At 44.3% G+C, this 12737-nt stretch overlaps 1 protein-coding gene across 1 annotated transcript in view; it reads left to right on the plus strand.

Moving 5' to 3' along the window:
• The window catches only part of LPP (LIM domain containing preferred translocation partner in lipoma), a 201495-nt gene that overhangs the window by 152244 nt on the left and 36514 nt on the right, over positions 1-12737 (plus strand). The window contains exon 8 of the mRNA XM_026045353.1: positions 9936-10105. Within this exon, the coding sequence (XP_025901138.1) occupies positions 9936-10105 (170 nt within the window). The remainder of the gene's footprint in view (positions 1-9935; positions 10106-12737) is intronic.

Here is a 12737-nt window from a genome sequence, read left to right on the forward strand (position 1 = left end):
TGGCCCGCGCGGCCCTGGAGAGGGCGGCACRAGGACGATTTCGGTCTCCCTGTTCTCACGGGAGTTTCGGATGAGCAGGGGTATTCAGCTATACGGTTGATCCTTCCAGGCTCTGGAGCTGGTGGCTTTGGTTCTGGAAGGTGGCTTTGCAAGAGGGCAAAGGGACCTGGCTCAATGGCTGGTGTTGTAGAAGACCCCAAGAGCCAGAGCTTGGCAGATCTGCTCTTTGCACAGCAGCGTTTCCCATGGCCAAAGTCCTTCCCCCCAAAGGGCCAGAGCCCATTTGTACCTATTTTGGGGTAGCTTGGTCAGAGACAGATTCCTCACCAGCCTCATAAAAAACTGCCTGATACTCTTATTTCCCCCATCATCCAGGCTGTAGCGGGAAGCTGCTGTGATTGTTCCCTGAGTGCCATACAATGGTAGAAATYTCATGAAAAAAACAAGATTTCCCCATCAGTGATGTATGTTCTTTTCAAGGAGAAGAATCATCTTTAAAAGAAAAACAAACAAAACTCTAATTTTCCTATACAATTAAAATAAAAAGAGCTTTCTGAGCTTTTTGAAAGCTTGGCAAAGCTCCACTTTCACAGACTTCACAAATCTTTCCCCATTTTTATTTTGGAGTAAAAGTAAGGAGAAAAATGAGGGGGAGTGTTTTATGGTTTTTTAACTTCCCTAAATGTTGTCAATTTACTCTGCAGGAGAGGAAGGATGTACCCAGCAAGGTGGGAGACATGTATGAAGTGGGTTTTTTGTATTTTTTTAACTGTACGAAATGGTTGCATTTTGGATCTCTCTAGGTTTTTGCTGATTGAGGGTTTAGGTGCAAGTCAGTGAGTTCTTTGAAACCCTCACTCTCCCCAAACAAACATCTTTTCCATTAAAAAAAAAAAAAAAAAAAAGGCATGAAATGTTACTTCTTTTCATCTCTATACCTGCAATTTGGAACTCCTTTCTTTGTCATTTTCATACCTACAGTTAAACCCAGACTGGGATTAGCAGTGAACAGAAGCTGGCAGCAAGGAGTGTCCAGAAAACAGGCTGGGACCCAGCACCTGCTTGCGGTCCTGGCCAGCCCGGTGGGTAGGAGGCATCRCAGAAGGAATTGCCCTTGCTTTTGAAGACCATATCCCTGGCAAAGCAGTGCAAACGGCCAGCTCTTCTGCCCCCTGAGCTGGGGCTCCTTCGTGGGTATAGAGCTGCAGTCTCTGTCATCTGGCAACTTTCATCAGCATTAAAGGAAACATTTATAAAGGAAATGCAGTACATTTTACTCTCTTTCTTGCATTTCCTTGAACGATTAGCAAAGGGAGGGATGTTTCCTCTCTCGCTCCTTTTTCACCCCTTTCCTCTTGTTTCCAGATGTTGTTCGGGCTCTGTTTCAGCCCCTTTGCACATGGTAACACATGTGCCAAAATGTTGACACGATGCAACAAAGCGCGCTGCAAAAACGTATGCAGGACGTTAAATATTGTAGAGCATCACTGACCCCCACTGGGCTGGGACATTCACTGCAGATGAACCAAGTTGGGGGACTCCTATCAATCAGTTTGGCACGCGATCAGATTTGTGTTTGGTTGCTTTCCAAGGGTACAAAGTCATGTGCCTTTAGTGGGAAGGAGGAGACCAGCTCAGCTTCAGTGTTCATGCAAGCCCACACCTCCAAAGGGTCCCATTCAACTGGAGTAGACCAAAACGAGCCCACCCATGTTCTTATGTCCATGGTGAGTAGAGTAAGAAAGCTTTGGCGTAGGTTACTGCGAGGAACAGATCAGTAGAACAGGTGAGATAGAAATAAAAGCTTGTGRGTGTTAAGGCTAGATGCTCGATGAAATATTTTGCCCAAGTTGTTGGTGACATCTCCATTGCTTGAGGTTTTTAGGAACAGGTTAAACAAGTATCTGTCAAAAATGATGTAGAAAGAGACTGATCCTGCCCTTGAGGCAGTAAGATGGATTACGTGACCTCTCAAGATCCCTTTCAACATGCATTTTTGTAATTTTGTGGGCAAATCACGATTGCTTTTCTCTGMACCTTTATCTCATGGCTGTGATGCATTGTGGTGGTGATCGTTTAGGAAGGTGCCTTGGACACACTGATAAGTCCTTGCTGTAATCTAATAATGCAACATAAATAGGCTAAGTTGTCCTATGTGTTCCCAGGAAGAAGAGAAGCTGATCTAAATGCCTAGGGCACAGGGACCATCACCAGACGAGGGCTGTAGGAAAKGCAGGGCTTTCTGTCTGCCTCACTAAGCAGGGGACAAGGGGAGCAGCTTCGTGCTCCGTCCCTGCGTCCTCAGCCAGGCCTGCCCCAGCGTGATGGCACGGGCTGCCAAGGGAGCACATTCCTTGGATGAGCGGGGAAGTTCCAGTAGGGCTGGTGCTGGGAGCTCCCTGTGAAATGGAAGAGTTTCGTACTGCAAGCGTGTCTCACCATCGAGCCTTTTTTTGAGATCGTCTTGTGGTTAAAGAGACTAGACTGGGATTGAGAAGATGTGGTTTCAGTTCCTGGCTCTGTCACAAACTCCTTATGTGACCCTCGCCGGGTAATTCAGTCTCTGTGGGGCTCAGTTCCCCATCTGCATGGTGGGTGTCACAGCAGKCCCCTAGCTCCCCATGGAGCTGGAAGCTCCTGGAGCTTCCTAGCTCCCCATGGAGCTCATCATTAGGGCTAGTGACTGGCCCAGAAGCTAACACTGTGGTGAGCAGCATGGAAGAGTATTTGAAAAGGTGCAGTAAAGTCTTGGTGTCGTGAGCCTGCACAGTTGCAGAGCGTTTGCTGTGTACAGTGGAATGAGACCTCTGGGGCATATCGAGAATGTGTCAGGTTTGCAGCCAAGCAAAGTGAGAAGATGAAGTTGTGTTGCGGGCGGAGAAGGGGGTGCGAACAACAGGAAAGTGTAGCTATTACTGGGCAAGCATGGTATAGTGACAAGGAGGTCAGTGCAGGGACCTCTACATCTGGAGTACAAGTGCAATGTAGTTAAAGAGAATAGCCGTGACACAGTAATTAAATCACAGCCTTGGATTTATGAAGTGTTACAGGCACACGTTGCAGCATGAGGCTCTGTTAACTGTGGAAGGCTGTGTTTTCTGACGTTGCTGAGGAAAGGGGAATTAAGATTGATCTGTCTTGTGTCCAAAGGCTGTGTAGGACAAGCAACGCATGCGGCTTGCTACTGTCAAGTGGTGAAAATTCAAGCTTGGGTCTTGGCACACTAAAGCCATTGTCAAGCACTTCCACTCAATAGGAAGTCTGAATTTGAAAGCAAAGAAAGGCAGGTAAGCAYGACAAGAACAATCTGAGAAAAATGCCGTAGTTTCCCATAAAATGCACAAACTATCCTTGCATTTGCCTTCCCTTACCRGTGTTGTAAGGCTCTGGGTGTCAGCATCCAAAGGGTTGGAATAATCTTGAGATAGGTACCGTAAGGCATCTTTCCCTAACATAATCCCAGCTGGACACATACATCTTATCTTCCCAGGAACGGGATCCTCTGCTTTGGAGAAGAGCTTTTGATTCCATTCTATTTGGGCAAATCAAAGAACCTCCTAGCCCCTGGTGCCTGTGAGCTGCAGGATCTCTACTGCAGCGTCTCCTTAACTCAATTAAGCTATAGTGGCAGTTAAAACCCGCTGTGCAATGTTATCCTATTGGATTCCTCTCTGTTCCTATATCCTTTAAAATGCAATAATTTTGCCTGTCTGACACAGGTGCCCTGAAGAGTCCCACATGCTTGGGAAATGCTTGAAAACCCTTGGATAGAAGTCACTAGGAAAGAGGAGGGAGAGCAGAGTAAATCTGGTTACATTGTTGACGTATGGTCAACGTTGTCCTCGAAATGCTGTTTTGTCATCAATATTTCTTCATTAGGAATAATGATTTTTCCACATTTACTGCCAACCGATTCAAAGCTGTCCAAAAGCAGAATGTGTCATGAATCTCTAAAATGCATTCGCTGGCGAACTCTAAACAGAGATGATTAGAAAAATAACACGGCGGAAATACTGGGTGTCTTGAGGCTGCCAGGGGAACTTTTAGCGAGATCTTTTGTTCAATGTATTGTACATATTTTATAAAATGTTCTTAGGACACTTCTGTAAAGGCGGTGAGCTCTGTTTCTTTAGTTCATCCTTGCACGTTGTATCAGGGCTGCAGGGAGAACCAGGGAATACACTTAGCTGATTGAGGGAAATTGTGTAATTGATAGGCACTGAGGATATGACCTTGTGGTATGTTCCCAAAGTAGAGTTAGGTGGGAAGCAGTTTTTCCATCAGGCAGAAGTTTTTGAGATTACAACATTTTTCCCCCCACATTTCAACAAACGCAGAGCCTTTTTACTTTGACGCTTTTATCAGAAAATTATCCCCTATCTCCTCTCTACATAGAATGCATGCTTTGAATTCATGAATTTAAACCTTTTACAGAGAGAGGTTTCACACGTTTTCCCTCTCTTTACTAGTAGTATCTCAACTTATTGCTTGAATTGTCTGGTAGGCAGTGCACATCGCATAGCAAGAGACAGYCTGCGCTCCTGACAAGTTACTGTCTAAATAGCTATGACAGAAAAATAATGTTGCAGCCTAAAAAAGGCTAATGCAATCTTTGGGTGTACAAACAGGAGCATCTCAAGCTATCTGCACAGGGTTACATTATTTCTACATTTGGCTCCAATGTGGTTGCTGTTGGAATATTATGCCRTAAGCATGACTATGGCATGTACCTGTTCCATCATCCGTCTGCAGCAGTGGATGTTTGTCTCATTGGCTCACATTCTTAATCTGACATTGAAAAGTGACTCATTTCCAAGGTAAGGCTGGACACCCTGTATCAAATTTCTCATCTCCAGATCACGCCCCGACTTCGTTCAAATCTTGAGAGTCTTTCTGAGTAGCAGCTCAGACTGTGGTCTTTCCTATTCATCTACACTGATAAAACCTGCACCAACACTGCCGTGACCTTGAATCTCTGCAACATCCTCTTCTGCAAATGCAGTTTCTCCCAGTTTGCGCTCAACTAAAACACAGTTGCAAAGATCACTCTCCAGCTTGTCACTTAGTCCAGATCATTCCTGCCTCCTAATCCCTCTTCTGGTTTCCCTTATGCATCATATCAAACAGAAGCTTCCTGTCTTTACTTGCATGGCCTTTAGCGACCCATTCCCACTTTTTTTTTTTTTTTTTTTTTTTTCTGAGACCACAGCTTTCCTTGCTGMCCAGTTTTATCTGATTGCATCTCTGCATTTCCAGCTGTACCCGGTTGCTACCGCTTGTATTGGACTGTAAACTCCTACAGGACCCTTCTCTGTATTCTGTGCTTCTCTGATATGTAGCTCAGTGGGGCTGTTTCACCATTCGAGCATCCAGGATTAGAGGTAATTTAAGCAAAAAAAATCCACATAATACTACTAATAATAACAAGAACAACAACATAACAAGCAATTAGGACATGGCATCACATGCAATTCGAGATTCTCTCATCCTTTCTTCCTCTTAGCTCAGGTTCTAAACTGTGGTATTTCAAACCTTTCATTCTACAGAGCCCAGTAAATGAGATTTTAGAATAAAATACAGGAGCTGGTGTTCCCTTCCTGCTGCTCAAGTGTTTCCCTGTGGCCCACACAGTAACGCTGGTGATGTTTTCCAGAGGTTTTCCCCCAGGAAGCCTCAGTGAGCACCTCTGTCTGTCCCCTCAACGCAAGGCCAACACGTGGCAGCTGTGCGGGGATGGAGGAAGGTCACAGCCAAGGTTATGAACCCTTTCCATGCAAAAACTGAGGACTCCGGTCTCCCAGGGGTGCTGCCACAATTTGAGTTTTGCTAAAACGGTCTCGAATGAGGACCTAGAAAAGGCTGGAGGGGCAAAAGAAGAATGTTGAAATTACATAGTTTCATCTTTGTGCAGTTTAGTATTAATTTCGTTCTTTGTCTTTAAGCTGCCTTTTAAGTGCTGTTTGTCTCTGTGGGAAGCAAATGGGTCACGTTGTTCTATGTTTCTACTGTAATACGCTGCCTGCTATTTTTCTCTTAGATTATTTGTGTAATCTTTTTTGTGCAATCTGTTTGTTCTTTGAGTCTTGCAGGCTTTGCCTTTGCTACTTCTTTCTCAATAAGCGGTGCAACTTGTTCTGCATTCACTCATGGGTATTCCACACACAACGGACTAGGTTATTTCAACCAATGTGAAAATATTAAAATAGGGAACATGTGTGGGCATTTAATTGTGGCAAATCCAACCACAAATACCTTCGCCGTTGGTAATTGGCACACAGGGAAAGCAGACCTTTGTTTTGTTTTTATCAGACATAATGATGGATAGATTGTTTTTAGTGGGGTTTTTCTGGTTTTCTAAGGAAATGAGGCTTGTGCAATCACACCGCCTGGGTGCGTGTGCCTGTCTGTTTGTCAGTTCCTCCCTCCTCAACAACTCTGGAAATTAATAACCATTTTCCAGTAAATTTGAGGGAGAYGCAGGAGTCGGGAGAAGTGACCTGGCTTTTTGCAGGAGCGTCGTCAGCTCAAGGATTCCTCCAAAGCAGAAGGTGCCATCCTTGAGAGCTGCCCCGGTGCGAAGCGGAGCGGGTGTTTGCTCATGTGAAGCAGACCAGACACCTCACTTGAAGCTCCCAAATTTGAAGGTTTTGGCTCTCTGACTTTTCCCCTTCAGGCTAGTGAGTCACTTGGTGGTGTTGCTAGGCACAGAGCGCGTGTTTTGATTCTTGCTGCAGTGGCCTTGTCTCCCGAAAAACATGGTTTGCTCCAGGCCACAGTGTTACAATTTGCATATAAACTCATGAAAAAGGAAGCTTTCTTTAAGCTTTCCTGCGTGAGAGTTTACAGTAGCATTTCTCTGTGTGTACACAGCAGAAGGAGGAGGACTTCTCATAAATTTAGGTGGGTTAAGTTTGTTGCTGCCTGAGTGGGAATCTTCTGTGGAAAAACCCAGAAAGAGGAAGGAAAGCCTAAGGAAATACCAAGTTCAAGGGGAAAAGCTGGCAGCGGGGTTTGTTGTGCTGCGCTTTGGTTTGTACCTGGCCTGGAGCGGCGCAGCTGGGAATGCCCGACAGCYGCACGCGGGAATGCAGCCCCAGAGCACCCTCCGTGACAGAGAGGTGTCTTTGTGCCCTCACTGCCGAGAGGGGATGGACGTACAAAGGCACCAAGGGATTCGCTGGAGATCACAAGAGCTTCTGGCCAAGTCAGAAAACCAGCTCCGATTTCCTGGCGTAAGAAGCACGGCCAGAGGAGAAGCCGACGTATAGATAACTCCTGCAGCAAATGGAGACGTGCCTTGGTCGGAGAGGAAGATAAACATTGATGTATAGATACAAGGGCCAGCTAAGTCATGGATGTGAGAAGGGGAGGAGGGGAAGGAAAGATTCCCACATGCTCTGCTCAGATGTTAACAAAGAAAGCTGAGAAGTGTTTGCATAGACACTACATTACTTCGTGTCCAAATGCCTCGTAAAAATAATACCGGATGATCACAGAATGGCACACCAGGGAAAATAAATTCTTCAGCGGAATATTCCCTCTGGAAAAACACTGTGTAAAGTAATACACTAATGGCTTTCAATTTCGTGTTTTATATAGAGAGATATTAACGGCTCCCCAGGCGTCTCTTCATATTACAGTACAGTTACACGAGCCGTTTGGGGGAGGCCACGGAGCACCCCGGGCCCTGTCCATGCGGGATGGAGCAGAGCTCTCCCCTTGGGCAGGCAGCTCCAGCACTACAGGCACCAGGATCCTTTTGCCACTTTGCCATAGCAAGACTGATCCCACGGTTCTTCCAGGGTTTTTTTTCCTCCTTTTTCCTAGTCCTTTCTTCCCCTGTGCTTGCTCGTCTCACCACTGCTCTGGGAAGCCTGGATTCCTTCTCTCATAAAAAGAAAGGAGGCATCACAAGAAGTATCACTGTGGAGCGGTTAAAGCACAACCCTGTTGATCAAAACACTCATAACAAATGCCATAGAAAGTTGAGGATAAAAACAACTTGCATCAATTCCTTTCTGGGTGAATTCCAGGATTGTCTTGATTTATCTGGTGACTTCTCTCTCCACATGGCTCAGCCTGGAGCTCTTTGAGTCAGGAACTGTCTGGCCTGTGTAATGCCAGCTACGGCTGTGCTSTTGTAGCAAATCACAATGATCTGGGTTCTTTTCTAAGCTTTCCTAATATATCTCAAATGTGTATATATGTCATCTTCCCACCTCCCGAGGGATGCAAAACTAGTTTACGTGCTTTGTAGCCTGGATAGAGCCTATTGGAGTCTGGAGCAAACAGGGAAGAAGCCACGAGCACAGGGACATCGGGACTAGGAGCTGTTCCACCACGCACGAGTAGGAACCCTGCTGTTCGGGTGACAAGACGTGTCAAAATTCCTTTGGAAGCTTTGCAGTGTTTGTTTGAAAAGGCCAATAAGCAGACCATGATATCAGAGAATATCTTTTTTTGGCCTGTTACAGACACTATATTTCTTTTTTTATTAGCATTTATCAGTAATTCAATTTTGGATTCAATCTGCCCTCCCATTGTTACCTCTGCTTTTGTTTCTCTTTCTGTCCTGTCCATCTTCAGCAACCACTCCATCCACAGAGCCTTGATGGAAAGAGGCAGGCTCTCCAGACTGTGGACACCAGAATTATGCTCAGCATGGACTGTGCTCTTTAAAGAGGACACAGCCCCAGATCATCATGTATTAGGCTCACTGTGTTGCATTCAGCGAGGCTGCCTTTTATAAAGCGGCCGTCTCCTAATTTTCTTCTACAATTCTGTACAGGAATCATTTTTAATTTTGATTGCCGGGCAAGGACATCCTGCTTGCATGGGGTATCCCATTTGTGTAGAGCAAGAATGAATAGTTGTCCTTCAGCCTCTGAGTCTTCCTATTCTACCTTCTATCTATCTTCTACCTAATCTGTCTCTGGGAGGTAGAACCTACCTCCCACACAAGATTTTCATCAGCAACAAATGAGGGCAGCAAGCCTATGTGTGTGTGTGTACATGCAGATATGTATATGTTGTGTATTGTACTTGTATGTTATGTTAGAAACCTGCTCCCGAAAGAGCTGCAGTTCTTAGTGCTTGCCTTTACTCAGGATCCCTGTGAGCAGCTTCCAATATATCTCTCTTGGAAGTGYGGTAAGAATAAAGGATCCACACATCTGTTTCTTCAGGAACAATTTCTGTGCTTTAAATAGACACCATATCTTAATCCGTGTTAATCTTCAAACACAAAAAAAATCCTTTTTCATGTAAGAGATGATATTTCATTTTTTGTAATCACTCATTCCTTGGCTATATATATATATATATTTTAATACCAACTAGCTTAGCATCAGCACGTTAGCAAGTACCCAAGAATATTGCTATTTGCACTTGCTATACTTATACTGCTATAATTGATATTGCTCTACTGGCAAAAGCATAAAAGTTAAATCCTTTTGCCAGTATAATTGGCTCCACTGAGGGAAATTGGTTTAAGCTATACAAGCAAAACCTCCCCTTTAATGGTAACCACTGTGCTGCCACCAAGTAGGCTTATGCAGCTGCCTGTCAGGAAACCCTTTCATGTAGGGGCAAGGCTTTACACATCTGTGTCCCATCTCACTAAGGAACCAAGAGTGACTAATCCTGGTAAGGTATATAGCTGGGTTAGATGRTAACATTGGTTGCAGCTGAGGTGCAGGCTGCCTGCTGTGATGCCTGGCAGGTGCCTTTAGTGATCACTGGGCAAGTRGGTTTGGGAGGTAGGTTCAAGCCTCCTCAGGTTGTTTCATGTAGGTCAGCACCAAGGCACCTTCCAGCAGCAGTGTTGGTATGAGCCATGTGTCCAGGGACCTTGTGCCTTCCAGGGCTGCTGGACATGGGGCAGGAGATGGGTCTGGGAGCTGGTTTTGACTCATGTTCCTATTCTTTGGTGCCAGGTCGCTGTGCCCGCTGTGGGGAGAATGTGGTTGGGGAAGGTACGGGCTGTACGGCGATGGACCAGGTCTTCCACGTGGAGTGCTTCACCTGCATGATATGCAACAACAAGCTGAGGGGACAGCCTTTCTATGCGGTGGAGAAGAAGGCCTACTGCGAGTCCTGCTATATCGTGAGTACCCGTGCTCGTTTGCACCTTGATTTCAAATGTGTGCAGCTTGGAAATGCTGACTGCCTTCACTGCCATGCAGGCACCTCGTGGGTGCAACCACAGCAGGACTAGAGGCACCAGGTTTCCTCAGTTTGCAGGAGCGTTTGTGTCTTCTAACCTTCCTAGTCTGGCTTCATTTTGGGTATCCTACTGAACCCTGAAATACAGTGGTGAGGGGGGAGTGCCCTTTAGCGTTAATTTCAGCTCTGCAAGAAGCAGAATCTGCAAGAATTTTAAGAGGTAGATGGGTTTTGTTTGTATGTTTTTTTTCCCCTCAGGAGCTTTCTATCCTGAGAAACCCAATGCAGAAATCCTTACAGGAGTTACTTGCTAAAATCAATGAAATCAGGTGCAAAGCAGTGTTCAAACTTGTAAAACTTAAACTTTTTGCGATGCTTCACAATATTAATGGATGTCCTTTCCCTGAGCTAAGGGCCTGTGGGTTGCATATCTTTTGAAGCTTACCTTATACTAAAATTTCAGTTTATGCCTCTAACAAGCTCCTAAACAGACAATTAACAGCCTCTCTGAGGATCTGCACCTTTTAAGAGGCTCCCATAAGAGCMAGCTAGAACCAGCTGCACAGCTGCAAATTAAAGAAGCATCACGTGCTGTGCCTGAGGCCTTACCTTGCTGTGACCTTAGTATACAGTATATTGGGATAATCCCTATAATTTAAAATAAGAAAAGCAGCAGAACTTTCTCAAGGTATCGGTAGGTTTTTCAATAAACCTTAAATTCAGAATTCTTTTCATAAACATTAGTTTTCCATGCACATTGTTAAAACAGGCTTATTTTAAAACAAAGTTTTTAATAATTTTACTGACCTTAGTATTCAAGTTATTCTCAATAAATTTCACATTTTCTTGCAAAGATATGGGCAGGCTTAAGTAACACCAGTATGCTGCATAGTTTATTTTTGTTTCTGTAGGTTTTGATGGGATAGAAGGGGCAAGTATCTGAGATCCTTCCAGAACAATATCTGCACTTCTAAAAGAAATTGATTCTTTTTTTTTTTTGACATTTTTGGCRTTTCTAGTAATAATACAAACAATACTCTGCATTTCTAAAAATGCCACCAATATCCTATTATTCCTTCCACTTCTGCAGACCCTTTGCAGTGGGTTTATTGCTGAAATACTAACTAAAATAAGGAAGGATTTTCTTATTTACAGTGGCAGAGATAGATGGGCCTTGTTAATTGGCCATTAAAACCTAAATGATTTTTTGATGGAATATGTACTTTTTAAACCRTTTTCATTTTTATTGTTTGCATTAAAGTGATTGCACCATAAAAAATTTAAGGTTAACTTCMTGGCAAGTTTGGTGACCCTATGCAAAGCACTGCGAATTTTTAGGAAGGTGCACTGGTAATACAGATGGAGCCACTTGATGTAACTGGAATTAAACATCTCATCGACTTTATCTGCTTGTAGATTGATACCTCCCCTGTCCCTTTTCTTTTCTTTCTCTTAAATCAAGTTCATATTGTTCACCACTCATCTGCTTTAGTTTGGGAAAACATCTGCATTAGCCACTGTAGTGACGGTTGAAGATTATTTAATCCCATTACTTATACACTTCATTAGCCTGAGTGAATTGTTGGCAAGGGTTCAGTAAACTTCCTACACTGAGAGATAAAAGGATAAAAAAAGGAAAAGGAGAAGGATTCTGTTCTTCATTTTCTTTCAAATTTATCTTCTATCTGTTTAAGGGATAAAGGCACGATAATTGCTTGGTTGCATCTGTGACTGTACGGTCTGTGGTACAGCTTTCCTGCTCTGAGTACGGAGGCAAATGTTTAATAGCTTCCTTTTATATAACCAGAAGGGGCCTTAAAATGTTTATCCATGCAGTCCACAAAAACCTGGTTATGGACTTAACCCAAAACACTTCKGCATCCATCTGCTGCGGCACATGCAGGGGAGAAGGAGGGTGACGGTGGCGGATGTTACGTGTGTGGAGCTGGACAGCTGGCTCCGTGAGCGAGAAACTGCAGGCTCCTAAAGCAACCTAAAGCAGCAGTAAAAGGTAAAATTAAACTTAAAATCTCAAACCTGGAGGAAACAAATACAGGAGCCTGAGGTGGGCCACCTTTCAGAAAGGGCAGGAGGGTGCTGTGCCCAAGCCGGGTGCAGCAGCGGTACCCAGGCACCTAGGATAATTCTGGGGTTAGGCACAGAGGAACTCGTGTCTTGGGGTGTTTGTCTCAGTGATTCTCGGTGAGATGAGGTCTGCCCTGGTCACGTTTGGATGATAAGTACTGTGAGGATCTTGGGCTCCAGTCTTGCCTTTAAACCGCTRGAGCACAGTTGTTACCCACTGTTATTACAGTAGTACAGAGAAGACCACCTATAGCATTTACATGGTATTTTTTTAACCAATACCCTTGTGTGACTCTTGGCTATATGTTCATAAAAAGTATGTGCAAAAACAATTAGAATTGGCTAATCTCAGTTTATTATGTGGCTGCTCTTTAGTTGTGGTGGAGGGAAGCTGTAATTAAGATTACTGCCAAGAGCTGTATTTAATTAGTATTTAGCCAGTAGTGAGCCTAAACAGCCTGAAGAAGATTTTTTTTTTTATTTTTTTT

The sequence above is a fragment of the Nothoprocta perdicaria genome, unplaced genomic scaffold (genome assembly GCF_003342845.1).
Source record: "Nothoprocta perdicaria isolate Ctin4 unplaced genomic scaffold, notPer1 scaffold_4, whole genome shotgun sequence".
NCBI classification, from domain to species: Eukaryota; Metazoa; Chordata; class Aves; order Tinamiformes; family Tinamidae; genus Nothoprocta; species Nothoprocta perdicaria.